At 46.1% G+C, this 17,576-nt stretch overlaps 1 protein-coding gene across 4 annotated transcripts in view; it reads right to left on the reverse strand.

The window, feature by feature from the left end:
* The window catches only part of STRIP1 (striatin interacting protein 1), a 722,689-nt gene that overhangs the window by 264,608 nt on the left and 440,505 nt on the right, over positions 1-17,576 (reverse strand). For all 4 annotated transcript variants that reach the window (XM_077467363.1, XM_077467360.1, XM_077467361.1 and 1 more), the window contains 4 exons: positions 12,752-12,820; positions 12,549-12,655; positions 12,122-12,249; positions 11,869-12,051 (listed from right to left, as the gene is read on the reverse strand). In XM_077467363.1, the coding sequence (XP_077323489.1) occupies positions 11,869-12,051; positions 12,122-12,249; positions 12,549-12,655; positions 12,752-12,820 (487 nt within the window). The remainder of the gene's footprint in view (positions 1-11,868; positions 12,052-12,121; positions 12,250-12,548; positions 12,656-12,751; positions 12,821-17,576) is intronic.

Genomic DNA, 17,576 nt, shown 5'->3' on the forward strand with positions numbered 1-17,576 from the left:
TTTAGTTCTTTTTCCTTTTATAGCACAAAAAATAAAAAAAATAAAACAGCGGTGATTAAATTCCACCAAAAGAAAGCTCTATTTGTGTGAAAAAATTACAAAAATGTCATCTAGGTACAGTGTTGCATCACTGAGTAATTGTCATTCAAAATGTGAGAGCACCGAAAGCTGAAAATTGGTCTGGTAATTAAGGGGGTTTAAGTGCCCAGTGGTCAAGTGGTTAAAGTTGCATGGACATGTAGGAAGTTTCCTCCCATTGTTATTTGACCTGTGGGAACATTTTTGTTTTGCTATTCTTATGCCGCGTACACACGATCAAACAATCGGGTGGAAATGTCCAGCAAACTCAAGTCCGCCGGACAATCCCCCCGTGTGTAGCCTCCAGCATACTTTTTTGACCCGAAAGTATGGCAGACTTAAAAAGTAGTTTTGCACTCCAATCTTCCCGCCGGACTCGCATTTCGGCGGACAATCCGGCCGTGTGTATGCCAGTCCGCCGTACTTTTTAAATGAGCGGACTTTTCCCGCCCGGAGAAAAGTCCGCTCATTCCAGCGGGTCTCCAGGTAGGCGAGGCCCGCGAAGGAGATGTCGCTGGCCCCGCCACCTGGTATGGACTTAAAGGGGAACCCCAACGCCGAAAAAAATCGGCGTAGGGGTCCCCCCAGGTCCACAACAGACCGTTGTCTGAGCACGCTACCCGGCCGGCCAGGAAAGGGGGGGACGAGCGAGCGGCCCCCTCCTGAGCCGTACCAGGCCGCGTGCCCTCAACATGGGGGTGCGACCGCGCGGCCCCCCACCCCAAAGCACCTTGTCCCTATGTTGATGAGGACAAGGGCCTCTTCCCGACAACCCTGGCCGTTGGTTGTCGGGGTCTGCGGGCGGGGGGCTTATCGGAATCCGGGAGCCCCCTTTAATAAGGGGGCCCCCGGATACCAGCCCCCCACCCTATGTGAATGAGTATGGGGTACAATGTACCCCTACCCATTCACCTGTGAAAAAAGTACAAAAAAAACCACAACACACAAGATAAAATAGTTTATTGCACAGCTCCGGGGGTCTTCTGTCTTTGGGGGTCTTCTTGCCGGACTCCTCCGCTATCTTCTTGTAGCTCTTTTGCTAGCGGAGGAGCCCGGCTTTCTTCCTCGCCGCGACCTCTTCTTCCGACATCGGGGGTCTTGTCCCCCTCTTCGGTTCTTCTGCCGGGCCACCGCGCCTTCTTATAGCTCTTTTACAGGCGGTGGCCCAGTCTTCTGTCGCCGCCGCCGCCTTCCATTCTTCTTCTTCTTCTTCTGGAGATGTTGACTCGACGCTCTCTCCGGCCGCAATGCCAGGGACCATCTCCACTAAGGGCAACCGCCTGTAAAAGCCTTTCGGCTTCACAGCTGGTTCCCTACTGTGCATGTGTGAAGTGCACTGCAATTTCTAATTGGCAAAGTGGCAGAGGGGGGCTGAACTTCTGAGGGACAGTGCCAGAAAAATATACGAGCAACACTTGTAAATGTTATGGTATAAAAAAACATATACTAATGACTACACTCTGATGCTTCTGTGAAAACAGGGCCGTGAATAAAACATCAGCTTGTAAATGAAAAAAAGAAGCATTAAACTCAAATCTGCATAGGGAAATATATTTATAGAAACTTCCTGAATGGATCAGACGGGGACACAACTACAAACCACTGCGATAAGCAAACGGAATGAATAGTTGGAGTGGTTAAACTCAAACTTCGATCGGGATTCAAATTGGGGTTCACTCCAAATGTAGCGCTTTAAGGACACTACCACTCGCTTTTATCCATTTCAGCGCTGGTTTTTAAAAGAAAGTTCAAAACAAACACAGAAGATTCCCTCGCAGGGGCATTCAGTATTTCAGTCCTGCTACCAAAGTAAAAATTTTCAGCCCTCCTGGCTTGTAAACGCAGCTCTCCAGCTCAGACCTTACACTTTGGTCTGTCTTCCACAGTCCTGTCTTGACGCGGGTTGGTTTTACAAGTGATCGCTCCGTCATTTGACGGAGCGATCACGTGGTAAACGGCCGCGATGAGCAGCCGTTTACCGTGATGGGACCCGCCGGTCACGGATGTTCTCGAGTGCGTGCCCCAGGGGGCGCGCGAGAGTGGAATTCTGGGAGGACATCACCGTACGCCCTCCCAGAGTTAAGCAACTGCCTTGTACCCATTATTCGGCTATGGGCCGGTTGTTAACTGGTTAAATAATATATCAATATAATCTTTATTTAAAGCATAACCCTAACAATTCCCTCTCATTTGTCACAAAAGTGACCATTCTGAATCTTGCCTCCAATATGCATCATTCTGAATTGCTTCCCTATAATTGCATTGGCCTATCCTTATCCTTCCACCATTGTGACCCTCAGCACCTCTGTGCGTATAGCAAGTAGCCTCATGCTGCACTGGCTCCCACCTCTCTCTCCTAGGTGAAGCCCTACTGACTCCCATGCCCAGACCTCCTGTCTGCAGGGTGGAGTCGTCTCCAACTGGGAGCCTAGAGCCATGGTCTGGTGAATACTTAAAGCCCAGAACACAGCTGACTCATTAGTGAACTGGCTGTTTATTAGACCTGGATCCTGGCAACGTAACGCTCTGCTACAATATATAAATACATGCATATACACACAGAATTGGTTTTGGTCTTATATGCATTTATGTATTTTTGTTTCAATGGTTTTTATTACAAGATTAATCAATATACAAACGTTCACGTTCAAATAGTCATCATAAAATAATCACAAGGATGAAAAATCCAATAAAATCAGTGCTCCTGACTCAGTAAACATCATTGAAATATAGCAATCAAGGATATAGTGTAGTTGGGAAGATTTTCTATTTGCATCCTACCAAAATTTTACAACACAGCATTACAGAGTTGTTAACAGGAAAATTTAAGGAAAGAAGAAGAAAGAAAGAGAAAGAAAAAAAGAGGGGGTGGGGGAAGAATCAGGAAAGAGTAGAGTTGAGTGGGTCCCTTCACTCCAGGTCTCCACCAACAAACCAGTCATGCTCTCAAGGAGCCTGGAGATGAGCGATCCAGGGGCTCCACACCTTTTCAAACCTAGTTTGCCTTTTCCGACGGATACTAGTCAGTTTTTCATTGATCTTGTGTTTCACCAGGGCAATATTGATTACAGGCGATTTCCATGCACGTGCAATGGTTATTTTAGCCGCTAGAAGGATGAAAAATATGAAAGTGCGCAGATGTCTGGGGATCTCCTCCGGAAGATCACAGAACAATCCCGTTTTAGCCCTTCTAGGTATATTTTGCTGATCACGGATGTAAATCAGGTTAAACATTTTAATCCATCACCGTCGGACCTTTGGCAGGACCACCAGACATGGTACACATCTCCCTCCTGTCCGTACCCCCGAAAGCACAGGGAAGAGGCAGCAGGGTATATTTTTGCTAGCTTCGTAGGAACAAGGTACCAGCATGATAACACTTTTATAATTCACCTCCACCAATAAGGTGTTGAGTATTCCCTTGTGCACCATGGTTGACCATTTCGTCCACATCTCCTCCTCAATTATCTCCCCTAGGTCCGCCTCCCATGCCCTTTGGTAGGATGGTTTGGTACCCTGATTGAACATGTTGTATAATTCCGTGATCCCTCCCCGTGCTTCCGGCCCTTTCACACATATGTGCTCAAAGATGGTCCTTGTAGTGATATCTACCCCCTCTCTCTGTAGGGTTTGTAGGAAGTGTATTTGGTAGAGATTAAATGTCTCTGTGGGGGGCATTTCTAAGGTTTCCTTGAAGTAATTGGGTTTTCTTACCCCCTTATGATCTATAAAATAAGCGATTCTGAATAGCCCCTTTTTGACCCACCATTAAAAATGTATTTTTAAAATGTCTTTGTTTATTTGTGCTTTATAGGAATCCTAGTATGTCTTCATTGGGATTTTTTTCATCTAATTTAGATTGAACATCTCATATACCCACATGACTCCAGGCGTTTCCTATACGTTTTCGAAATTTGAACCGACATGTCCATGGGGGTGGTCTTTTACACTAAGCTTTTTTATTGATTTTTTTCTCTCTCTCTATATATATATATATATATATATATATATATATATATTTATATTTATATTTATGTATTTATGGTTCAGAGCCCTCTGGCCGGTACGGATAAGGATGACAAACAGGGTTAACAAACTCGCTACTTGAAATGGACCTGAAAGTGTGCCCTGGTCTAACGTACGGTATACCAAAATAAGGGGGCATACCCTAGATTAAGAAATTAGTATTAAATGAAATAAACATGAAATGAAGTGAAATGAGTACTCTCATGAGTAGTATAATGCTTGAGAAATGTCCTAAAAAAGGGGATGGGAGGATGGGGATCGCACACAGGAACCGACAAGGAAGACAGCCGAACGGGCTGGTTAAATACCCCTCCGGGCTCCTCCCATAATTCCAGGCCACCATACTGGCCTTCTTATTTATGGTTCAGAGCCCTCTGGCCGGTACGGATAAGCATGACAAACAGGGTTAACATAAACTCGTTACTTGAAATGGACCTGAAAGTGTGCCCTGGTCTAACGTACGGTATACCAAAATAAGGGGGCAAAAACATTCAGGTAGGGATTGTGCTTTATTTGACTATAGTCTAGTTACTGGGTGAGTTTGACGAAGGCTTGGGCCATCTCCACTTGTGGATTGGGAATGTAGCGGGCAAAACAGGTGGACTTCTATCTGCCCAACTTCTTGATGACATGGTCCGGGACCCCTTGGCGGGAGGCTGTTGAGGCTGCCCCGATACGGAACGAATGTCCGGAGTAGTGAGTAGGGTTGAGCTGAAGGATACATAGGAGTATCCTGACGTGTTCCATGAACCGGGCAGCGTTTAGAGGTTTAGTATGAAATGGCAGAAGCGGGCTTGTGTCTGGTTAATCGGCCAGGAGGGTCAACAAGCGGGTGAAAGTGGAGACCAGCGGTTGTCGGTTTTATAGAAATGGATGTCTGTGCCAGAGCCAACCTGCTGCATTTGGAGACTGCTAAATGCAAGATGAAATGATCTTCGTAATGGACCAGGTGGCGTTTGCAAAGCATGCGTTCTGCGGGGTTATTACAGGTAAACTCGCCTGGCCATAAGAAGCCGTAGAAGGCCAGATGTATCGCTGCCTGCAAGATGATACTAGGATGAAGACTGAAAGGTGATGTGGCCAGGATATCCGACATATTTTGAAAATATCTCCTGTGATAGGCAGACGTCTGGTGCTGGCCACTGGCTGGCGCTTCTGGACGCCGCGCATGACAGCCCGAACGGCGTGATAAGAAAATAAAGAAGGTTCAGCAGGGTCTTGGAGGGACGTGAAATGTTGAACGCCGGCCAGATACAGTCGGATCGTATTGTAGGACAATGCAAGCTCCGAGTGGCAATAGGAGGTGAAGGCCAGGACTTGCTTGACACGGGACGCCTCTGTGCCGTGATGGGCCATGAAGCGGTTGAAGGCCCTCCAGGCTGTTTGGTAGGCCTTGAGGGTATTACGTGAGAGGGAGAGATCGATGAGCTGGGTTGCCGCTAGGAGGTGTGGGGCTAGTCCAGGGTCAGCTGAGACCAGTCGGGGATAGCTGCTGACGTCGGTTCGGCTTCGGGCACCTGATTGAAAAATGAGACAAAATTAAAGCGGGAGAGGGCGTCCGCTGCCCGCTTGGTCTTACCGGGGATAAAGGAACAGTGGATGTTGAACTGAAATAATAATGAAAGCTGAACCAGCTGACGTAGGAAGGACATCATCACTAAAGACCTGGACCTGCCTTTATTAATGACCTCTGCAGTAGCTAAATTATCTGTGGAAAAGGCCACAGTTGGCCCGACCAACTGCGGCCCCAAGTGTATGCCGCTGCTACAATGGGGTATAATTCTAACAGGGAGGACGTTTCGGGGAAGCCAGGTATTGCCAGTATCTGGGGAGGCCAGGGAGCTGCCAGCCAGAGGTGGCCAAAAATTGCCGCGAAGCCTGTGGAGGCAGCCGCGCCGGTCACCACCTGGGGTGAGAGGGAAGATATGGAGGGAATGAACAGGGACACGCCATTCCAAGATGACAGGAACTCCTCCCACATAGAGATGTCCGCTACTGCCGCGGGATCAAGGGCGAGGACTTGCTCCGGATCCTGTGTGAGGGACAGTAAGACCAGAAGGCGTGACACAAAGGAGCGACCCTGAGGGATGATGCGCATGGCGAAGTTCAACATGCCGAGAAGGGATTGCAGCTGTCTCTTCGTGCAAGTTCTGGCGTGGGTGAAGTCCCTCAGGACCGCCCTGATGCGGGCCAGTTTATCCGGGGGGAGGCTAGCCTGCATGGTGTTGGTGTCTAGGTTGACCCCGAGAAAGGTGATGGATTGCGCTGGACCATCCACCTTGTGCTCGGCAATGGGGACATTGAGGTTCCTGAAAACCACCCTTAATTTATCCAAGTCTCCTGGCGGTGACCCGGGTGGCTCGATGAGCAGGAAGTCATCTAAATAGTATATGACTCCCTGGCACTGGGCCACGTGCAGCAAGATGCACGTGAGTGACTGTGCGAAAGTATCAAAGAGCCAGGGACTGCTTTTAGACCCGAAGGTCAGTATGGTGGCAAAATAGTACAGCTCCTTCCACTTGATGCCATGCCAGCACCAGAGAGAAGGATGGATGGGAAGGAGATTGAAAGCATCCGAGATATCGGCCTTGGAGAGCCAGGTGCCCGTGCCTGTTTTGAGAATGGCCTGGATAGCTGTGTCTACGGAGGCATACTTAAGAGAGAACTCCTCAGAGGGGATGAGGGAACTTAGACTGGGGATAGCAGAGGAATGAGGCGCTGACAAATCGTACACCAATCTCAGTTTATTTGAGAACTTGCCCTTGACAAGCCCAATAGGACTGACTCTCCAGGTTTTGAAGGGGGGCTGGGTGAAAGGGCCTATAATAAAGTCCCGGTCTAACTCTGTCTGTAGTAGTTGATCAATGGCTCGTTCATCCATGGCTGCTGACAGTAGGTTCCGGAATTCGTACGTGAGGTGAGGGAGAGAGAAGTCCAGTGTGAAAACCTTCGGTGAAGCCCTGAACAAGGTAGGCGGACAGTGAGGGAGTGGGATGAGCTGCAAGGTAGATACTGAGCCATGAGACGTCAACCCGGCTCAGTCATTACTTTTTAAGCTGCTCGACTTCGCACATAAGCCTGGGATGAGCCCTTTGGCATAGAGTGCATATGTGGAGCAGCCGGCACTGACTAAAATTACATGACCCGTAATTATAATTATTGCAGTTTGTTGCACCACCCACGGTCTTGTCCGGGCGCCCAAACTTGTCCATCTGCGGCAGGTGTGCAGGCGCCTGTTGGCCCTGAGCAGTACCCGAAGTAGAAGGATTGTCTGAGGGCCAGGCTGTCAGCGCACCAGGTGGCAGATTGCGCAGAGGGGAGAGCGTAGACCCGCGAAGTGGCGGCAGAATAGCTCAGTATCCACGACGCTCCAGTCAGTAGGCGTCTGGAACTGGAAGAGCCTGGCGGCCGCTTTAGCGGAGGGGGAGTGGTGGTAGTCATAAAACGCAAAACCGCCGTACTTGTAGCCCAGATCTAATATTGCGTGGAGGTACCGGTCCAGCTCCTCTCTCCTGCTGGGGGAGGCTGAGCAGATAACATCCCTCAACATGCCGAAGGCCAACGTAAATTCGGTGACCGAAAGCTTTCTGTCCAGCCTGGGGTCTTTGGCCTTGAGGACCACTGACACATCCCCCCATGTGTAGGCCTTATTCTCCGCCAGATCATGGATGGAGATGAGTAAAGAAGCCAGGTTGACATCCTTGCCCTCTAAGATGTCCTTTCTGACGTTGGCCGGTACCAGATGAGAAGGGTACACAACTGAAGTACACCCGGTGGTACCTGTGAGCGGGATAGTCACTGCCTGGGCTGCTGGTACTGGAGAAGAAACGGGCGGGCGGGTCTAGAGGAGGGCCACCCGATTCTGGACCTCTAAAACTGAGGTCACCAGGGAAGATAGCAGGGTATGCAGTTGTGCAATCGAGGAGGCGATAGAACCCAGGGAGGCCTGCTGGGTGCTAGCTCCTGCCGCAGCTGGAGGAGGAAAGAGGAGCTTGAAGAGCTCTGCCTTTCTGGCTGTCGCCGGAAAGGGTACGCCTCTGCGCCTTAGCTCAGTTGTCAGTCTGGTAATGGTCCATGCTCTGGGGGACCGCAGGCTGCCATCCTCTGAAACTAGAGATGGAGATAACAGGGCTGATCCTCACTGCCGGCCAGAGACATGGTGGCGTAGTCCACGCCTAGGCGAGCCTACTTGTCCTCGGGGTTGGGTCTTCTCTGAGCGGAACCTACACACGGGTGACATGGATTACAAGACTTGTTGGTGACTCCTGAAGATATACATACTTAATGAGAAGGACACTCCTGCTCATGTGCGCCTTCTCCATTTTTTTTTTTCTTACCCAAGGAGGCACCGTCCGAACAAGTGCAGGGTAGACCTACTGAAACTCAACTGACCTGAGAATATGAAGGCAAAGTTTGTTGAGAGTTCTACACCTGATTACAGATAGCTAGCTAAAAATAGTGACTTCATTGGGGTGGTGAGATTTTGAAATGAATGAAATGAAATGAGACAAAACAAACAAAATGAAATGTTGCCTTTAAATGAAACGTCTACCATGACAGAGGTGCGATTCGGTCGTGTCGCAGCTGCAACTGACAATGAACCGATCTCTGGAGCATGAGCATGAGGCAATTTAGTGAAATGAGGCCGATGAGCAAGGCCCCCGGCAGGAATCGGAACATTGAAGAAACAACTGGATTTGAACCGGGAAGCAGTAGGTGACAGTGAAATGAGTGAATCTGCCATGACAGAGGTCCGGATCACCATGCCGTAATCTTGCGACCGAGCACGAAACGGATTCTGGAGTACTGAAATGAGGCCTGTCCTAGGGCACGCCGGGATGAATTTGGTGCACAGGTGTGACTATTCATACCGGAGCGTGATGGGTGAAACGAAATGATACCCATGACAAAGACAAAATTCAGAGGGTGAGCCCACGAATGACAAAATGAATCCCGTCTCTGGAGCATGTACTGAAATGAGGCGAAAACAGCTGGGCACACCGGAACGAATCGGTGCATCAATAAATGCGACAGGACTCGAATTGGAGCGTAATAAGTGACAAAAATGATATGCCATGACAGAGACAATGAAGGACTGGACCGATGGTTTCAATAAAGAATCCGTCTCTGGAGCATGTACAGAAATGAGGCCAATAGCTGGGCGCACCGAGGCGAATCAGTGCATACCTGAAATGCGACTGGATTCGTATCGGGGCGTAATACGTGACAAGAAATGAAATGCCATGACAAAGACGAGAATCAGGGACTGTGCCTGAACCTGCGAGTGACTCTGTCTCTGGAGCATGTACTGAAATGAGGCAGAAAACTGGGGCACACAGAAGCGAATCGGTGCATCGGAGATGCGACAAGATTCGAAACGGAGCGCGGTAAGTGACAGAAATGAATGAAATGATTCGAAATGAAATGAAATGATTTGAAATGATTCGAAATGACATGAAATGATTCGAAATGATGCGACATGATTTGAAATGACTCGTAACGATTTGAAATGATTCGAAATTTATTTGAAATTACTCGGACTGCTTATAGTTTGACGTGACGAGCAGCCGCCTGCAACTTTAGAAATGATTCGAACGATTCAAATACTATTTAGAAATGATTAGGGAGTCGTTCGATTGAAATGAAAATGTCTACGAAATTAGGTGCCTGATGTGGCATGACTCGATATGTCGAGAAGAAAAGTAGTAGTGACATTTGAGGTAATGAGTACAGGTGACATGATTTGAAAATACGTTAGTGAAATGTAAAGTGAGTGGTTCGTGAGTTCAGGATATCGTGTTAGTGACATAGTAAAACATGAAATGAAAAAATGGGAGCCGAAGCCCTACCTGCGACAGCCGGCCCAGATGCGTTGTACGACAACAGCAATTTTTTGAGTATTGCGACACTTGGACACGGAAAACACACAAACGCTTACGAAGACAAGACGACTGACAACACGGACACACGATCGGGACTAACGAACACGGGAACTCACGAACACTGAACTCACTTAACGCTTGGTCTCGAATAGTCGGCCCTAGATCTCTGACGTAACAGATATCGCGCACAGGAACCGACAAGGAAGACAGCCTGAACGGGCTGGTTAAATACCCCTCTGGGCTCCTCCCATAATTCCAGGCCACCATACTAGCCTATATATATATATATATATATATATATATATATATATATATATATATATATTTTTTTTTTTTTTTTTTTTCATTTATAGCGTAAAAAATAAAAAACCCAGAGGTGATCAAATACCACCAAAAGAAAGCTCTATTTGTATGAAAAATTGACAAAAAATAATTTTGGTACAGTATTACACTGAGTAATTGTCATTCAAAGTGTGAGAGCACTGAAAGCTGAAAATTGGTCTGGTCACGAAGGGGGGGGGGGGGGGCTAAGTGCTCAGTTGTCAAGTGGTTAAACAAAAAAAAAAAATATGCCTTTAATATACTTTTAATCTGCGGGAATTTCCTCTCATTTCCTGTTTTGGCTACAGACAGAAAGTTAAGTCTCCCCAATGGGACACAGATGGCAGAAAGATTATGTCCCTTTATAGTTCTATTTTAGATTATAGGTAAACCCAAATTTAATTTAATGCAGCTTGCCAGCACTTAATTGTGGTCATTACATTCATTTTTTTTTTTTCACCTAGTGATCCAGCTAGTAAGTCTTATTCTTCAACTTTCTTGCACAGACAAATGCTGTTCAGCAAAAGTGACAGTTAGAGTTAAAAGGTTTGTATCAACCTTCTGACATGATGTTCTTAAATTGGTTAGATTTTTGTGTAAAGCATTCAGCAACAAAGGTTACATGATTATGGAACAGATCGGGTGCGTTAATGCAGGCTGAGCTGTGCATGTGCAGCTCTGTGTACATTACAGCTGACAGGTAGAAGCATTTATGACAGAAGAGACCAAAGGTGGCTTTGGTTAAAAAAAATAAACATAGCTTGGAACCTTCATATAAGACGAGGGGAAGTGATTAACCTGGAGCAGTCAAAATCTGAAGCAGTTCTGCATGGCAACTAATCAACTTCTATCTTTAATTTTCAAAGCTTAACTCAGTGTTTCTCAAATCCAGTCCTCAGGCCCCCCCAACAGGTCATGTTTTCAGGTTTTCCATTATTTTTCACAGGTGATTTGATCAGTTTCACTGCCTTAGCAATTACCACAGCCGTTTCATCTGAGGGAAATCCTGAAATCATGACCTGTTGGGGGGGCCTGAGGACTGGATTTGAGAAACACTGGCTTAACTGAACAAGCTGAAGATAGAAGCTGAATGGATGGTTACCCCAATGTGTTTCGTGCATCCTTGTGCAAACAGTTTCATTAGTGTCAATGGGACACAGTGGCTGCATGAACACAGCTGCTGCTCCCAATTCGACAGCCGTCTGGGTGCAGGTGAGGGTCCCCAAATGCATACTGTCTGCGTTCAGGGACTTGCATGTTCACGCAATCACAACGGACATGAATGGGACTGCCTTCAGAACACTTACTCATCCAGAGTGAAAGCCCTCTAATACAGGAGCTGCGATACTGGCCAGATCACAGAGAGAATAAAGCCTCAAAAAAAAAAAAATGAATGCAGCCACCACATCGAAGGATTGGCAAACTGCAACATATTTTGGTTTCGGGTTTATTGCTGCTTTAAGGCTAAATGAGAAATCTATTCAGCTGTATTTTTATGCAGTGTGCATGGGACAAACTAACCATTTTTAAATTCCCTGCAGAGTACATAGCTTCTCCTTACCTTGTGTTCTCGCCGGCCCCTCCTTTGTTGCTGCTCAATAAGATCAGAAGCTGATGCTGGTGGAGAAGCAGCTCTCATATTACAAATAACTTTTATACTGTCTTCAGGAAGAGGTGGTAGCCCAAGAACTTCTCGCTTTTCTGCTTTCTTCCTCTGTAACTCTTTAAATCCACCCAGGGTGCACTACAAAAATAACAGTTTTCAGTAAGAAACACAACTAATGCAAGCCAGTGAAATTCAGGAACAAACTTACCAACACAGTCTTCCACAGCAACAACAAAACCTTTTTCATTGGAAAATGTGGAGCATGGCCACTGCAAAACTTTGTCACCATACCAAAGAGCATCACTGCAAAAGGTTCATGGTTACACAGCGGGGATCCTGTATTGAAAGTCATAGGTAATAGAGGTAATTAGCAATTTTGAACTAGCAGATGAGAAGTAAATAAATAAAAGCAGAAATACTAATACTACTGTTTTTACAAAGCTGGAACACCATGCCAATATATCTCTAAATTAATTGCAGAAAACAATTGTTACTAAGCCAAGATTTTAAACTTTCTGATGCAAGTATATTCTTGCCTATAACACAACTGTAATAGTTTTCATTCCCTGCAGTAACATTAGTCCAAGTGCTGTGTACCAGTATGAACCCATACACAGAGGTCCATTTAACATTACCTAGCTCAGTGCGGAATGTCTGCCTCATGGATTTCCACTCCTCAGGGTCAGATTCACCTTCCTCACGCAATAAGTCTACCATCAGGTACATAAGGTTCAACAGAACACTGAAATAAACAACATACTACTGAAATGTAGCAAATCAAGTGGAAAATTGTGAATTTTTAGAATATCACATCATTTCTAATGAAATTTCATCTCACCGCAGATCTGTACTGTCAGCTAGAGAAATGGCTGGTTTCCGAACAGCATTGCTACAGGCTGCGCTGTTTCTAGAATTAATGTGAGAAGCGCCAAATATATTAAAATGTACTGTTTTGAACAATTAGACAATTATCACAGGTAAACGTCTAGCAATAAATTAGCTTACACGCTACAGTTGGTCATATGTTACATCTAAGAAAATTAGCTCCACAAATACATTTTGCATTCAGTTGTAATATCTTTGTGTGCCATAACCCATAGCCAAATTCCTATCCTATTTAACCTAGCTGCAACCAGGAATTTCCTTGTTGTGCACCAGAAAATGGTACCAACCAGCAAAGCACTTTGTGTTGTCTTGCCAATCAACATTGATGTTTTTATAATTGTATTGTTTCAATGGTGTTTTAAATGAAGGATAAATAAATATGTAATGATTTTATATTAATATTTTTTTGGATTAGTTGGTTGCCCTTTAAGTCCCAATAGAGGATGGAATAATGGTGTTGTAACTGTACACTGTGAACATGAACTGCAGGTTTACTGCTCTGCCATAGGACAAGAGGACAAACATTTGTTAGTTGTATCTCTGGCAGGTCCCATCTTGGTAGTATGACGTTTACAGTCATCATGCCATTTGATTGTTCTAATCTCATTTTCACATAAACTTGATTCCTTCTTCAAATAAGCCACATTACAAAACAACAGGCACTACTAAAAATGGGACATCTACTCAACTGCTCCACTCTACCATTGTTCAGGAGCAAAACCTAGGAAAAAAGTTGACATCTTTCTTCCGATGGCCGCCAACAAACAGTGCTTGCAGGAGGAAGCTGAGAGAGGGTAGAGGATACAGAACCCAAGCCCTACCACTATTAGTACACACAAGGGTGGGGGGTAAACCAGAGATGCTGATGGGTAGGAAAACGACTCAACCTTGCAGCACAGCCAGGGGCTCCATTTACATATGTTGCTTTGCACTATACAGCCCTAGCCTGCCCCTATACCACCCTAGCCTGCCCCTATTCTGCCGTATCCCAGTTGTTTATCATCCATGGGTGCAACGTGTTCACTGTACATGGGCCCTGGGGGGGGCACTGTGATGACACACACTGCACCCATGGATGCCCTAGTGCGCCAAGAAGGGTGACCGGTAACATGGTGGTATGTTATAATTTTTCAAAATAGACAAGGTGCTGTTGCATATAAATATGACTTCCCAATACATTTCATTTTAATTATTAGGATATTAAATAATGGATGTGAGGCCTTTTGGTGGGTGTGATTTTTTTGGTGGAAGGGACCAGGATTTAATTTTTGGACATAGACAGCACAATATCTTGGGCCAGTCCTGCTCCACGCCTCCGAACATTTGAACCTCAGGTACTACATAATTTACTGTATATTATAAGGTCTCATTTTCTAACCAACACAACCAGAAATTAGTGCAGTGCAATCCTAAAACTAAGTGCTCATAGTCTCATAGTTAGTAAGGTTGAATAAAGACATCAGTCCATCCAGTTCAACCTGAGTGAGTGTCTACAATTGTTCCTATCCCTGTACATTGCACACTCACATCAGTCCCTGCCCTCAAGGAGCCACAATCCTAGGTCCTCATTCATATACTAGGGCCAATTTTTGGACAGAAGCCAATTAACCTACCTGCATGTCTGTGGACATTTGCTACATTAGTGGAAATATGCAACCGATATTAAAATGTTAAATTGTTACAATCGGGGCTTTTTTCTGCTGGAACGCTCTCCAGCCTGTCACTTAAAGTGTTACTAAACCTAAAAATGTTTTTTTTTACCTTAACCACTTGCTCACTGGGCACTTACACCAGACCAGATCAGTTTTAACCAGACCAATTTTCAGCTTTCAGTGCTCTCTCATTTTGAATAACAATGACTCAGTCATGCAACACTGTACCCATACAAAATTGTTGTCCTTTTTTTCACACAAATAGAGCATTTTTTTTTGGTGAGTTGATTACCATTGAGTTCTTTATTTTTTGCGTTATAAATTAAAAATAGCCTGAAAATGCATTTTCAAAAAAAAAATGCATCATCTTTGTTTCGGTTATAAAACTTTGGGGGTGCCCCCCCCACCCCAAAGCACCCTGTCCCCATGTTGATGAGGACAAAGGCCTCTTCCCGACAACCCTGGCCAACCGTTGTTGGGGTCTGTGGGCGGGGGGCTTATCAGAATCCGGGTGCCCCCTTTAATAAGGGAGCCCCCAGATTCCGGCCCCCTACCCTATGTGAATGAGTATGGCGTATACCCATTCGCCTGGGGAAAAAAGTGTTAATAATAAACATAACACACGATTTTAAAGTACTTTATTAGACAGCTCCGGGGGTCTTCTCACCGGGCTCCTCTGCTATGTTCTATTCTTTTACTACTTGAGGAGCCCGGCTTTCTCCTTCGTCGTCGCCATCCGGGGGTCTTGTCCCGCCCATTCCTTTCTTCTGCCGGGCCTTCGCTATCTTCTTACAGCTCTTTTACTAGCCTTGGCCCGGTCTTGTTGCTGTCGCCTTTTTCTTCTTTTCTTCCTTCCGATGTTGACACAACGCTCTTTACGCCGGCCCGGCAGAAGAAAGGAATGAGCGGGACAAGACACCCGAAGTCGGAGGAAGAACCCCAGACAGCAGCGGCGATGATGGAGAAAGCCGGGGCTCCACCGCTAGTAAAAGAGCTAGCGGTAAAAGAGCAGAAGATATCGGAGGAGCCCGGCGAGAAGACCCCCGAAGTCGGACGAAGACCCCCAGAGCTGTCTAATAAAGTACTTTCAAAACCTGTGTTGTGTTTTATTAACACTTTTTTCCCCAGGTGAATGGGTAGGGGTACATCGTACCCCATACTCACATTGGGTAGGGGGCCGGAATCTGGGGGCCCGCGGATTCTGATAAGCCCCCCGCCCGCAGACCCCAACAACCAATGGCCAGGGTTGTCGGGAAGAGGCCGCAGGGCCCCCCCCTTCCCAAAAGCACCCCCCCATGTTGAGGGCACGTGGCTTGGTATGGTTGGGGGTGGGCTGCTCGCTCGTCCCCACCCCCTTTCCTGACTGGCCGTAACTTATCTAATTACTTTTTTAAAGTAAGATGACCAACAATGGGTGCCAATCATTGAAAATTAATAACACCTGATGTACTGTAGGCCTGTAGGACACACGAGAGCTGCATATCCACTTTTACGCTGTAACCTCAGCAGTAAGGTAAGGGGACACCCATTCATTTAAACAAACGAAAAAGGAAAGGAACATCACAACCCCCCCCCCCTTGCTGTGGTATCACTTGGGATAGTTATTGAAAGACTGCACATTATCTTTATGCTGTTTGCACTTACAACATTGCATCGCGGAGTTTGCACGCATATTATTGGCACTTGCACTTTATATAGATATATACATTTGTTATCACAATGCTGCACTTTATATGGCATTAGCCTATATGGACATTTTCTGAGCTGTATATGAAATAGTTTTTTGGTTTTTAATTTATTTTGATCACAGAGATCTTTATTGATTGTGCACTCCAAGTTTTTGCACTTTGAATTAGTCTATTTATATAGACAGGTAGTGAATGTTATTTTTTACATCACTTGTATGTTTTTTTACACTTCTGTGTTTATTGGATTTTAATTAGCCTCAGTTCTGATACATTAATTTCTGTAGTCTTTTATTCCTTCCTTTTATTCCCTCTAGTCTTTTTCCTCCCTTTCTCTTTTCCCTCCCCCTCCCTCCTCTCTCTTACCCCACTCCCCTCCTCCCCTTTGTTACTGCGCAGCCCTATTTCATTGAATAGTTCAATTTTTGGGTTTGAATAACTCTTTCTAGTGCATGCAGCAATACCCTCCCTTATCCACCTAACTGGCTGGCACAGAGATACCACTGTTTTATTTTTATTAAGCCATGAATGAGCCATGGATGGGGATGGACGAGCCATGGATGAAGATGAACGAACCATGGATGAGCATGAATGAGCCATAGAGGAGCATGAATGAGCCATGAATGGGGATGGATGAGCCATGAATGGGGATGGACGAGCATGACTGAGGAAAGATGGATGAGCCATGGATGGGCACAGATCAGCGCTGTGAGTACTTCAGATCCATACTACAGCGCTGCTGTGCCACCTCTCTACTCTCCTCGCACACTGTACCAATTGGTGTGAGGAGAGGGGAGGAGCTGAACAACACACGCTCCGATTTGTTGACAACGGACTGCTCCATCATTGGATGGAGCAATCAGGTGGTAAAGGGCTGCTCTCATTACCCCAATCCATGACGCGCGGGGTCTGGACACAGACATTCCCATGGGGCATGATCCTACGTCATTGTACGCCCTCCCAGAGTTATCCGACCATGCTGTAGCCATCATTAGGCTATGGCCCGGTCGGTAAATGGTTAATGCATTGTTTGCATTAAGGTAAAAAAGGTTTTCACATTCCCTGTGCTCCCCTTACCCTGTGTGAAAAGAGGGGAGAAGAGATCAGCGCTGTGCACGGCTGCACCTATTCTCCCCTTACTTCCTCTTCATACAGCATTCATTCATAAAGCAGCAAGAGTCATTGGCAAGTCCCGCTGTGTAAGTCTTTGGTGCACAGCTCCACAGACACACAGGTCAGGAGCGCACAGAACACATGTATCAGCAAGTGGCTGGCTATGGTGGGTGTAAAAAGAAGAGGGATAAGCTCACCACTGGGGACCCCAGAAGAGGAGGAACACTGCACAGAGCAGGTAAAAAAATTACTTTAGTAACACTTTAATACAGAAGCTAGCAGAGGAGATTTGTTATATCACGTGCTTCCTTCACCAGCTTCAGTATGC

The sequence above is a fragment of the Lithobates pipiens genome, unplaced genomic scaffold, assembly GCF_037356315.1.
Source record: "Lithobates pipiens isolate NorthernLeopardFrog02 unplaced genomic scaffold, aLitPip1_a1.2 Scaffold_52, whole genome shotgun sequence".
Lineage (NCBI taxonomy): Eukaryota > Metazoa > Chordata > Amphibia > Anura > Ranidae > Lithobates > Lithobates pipiens.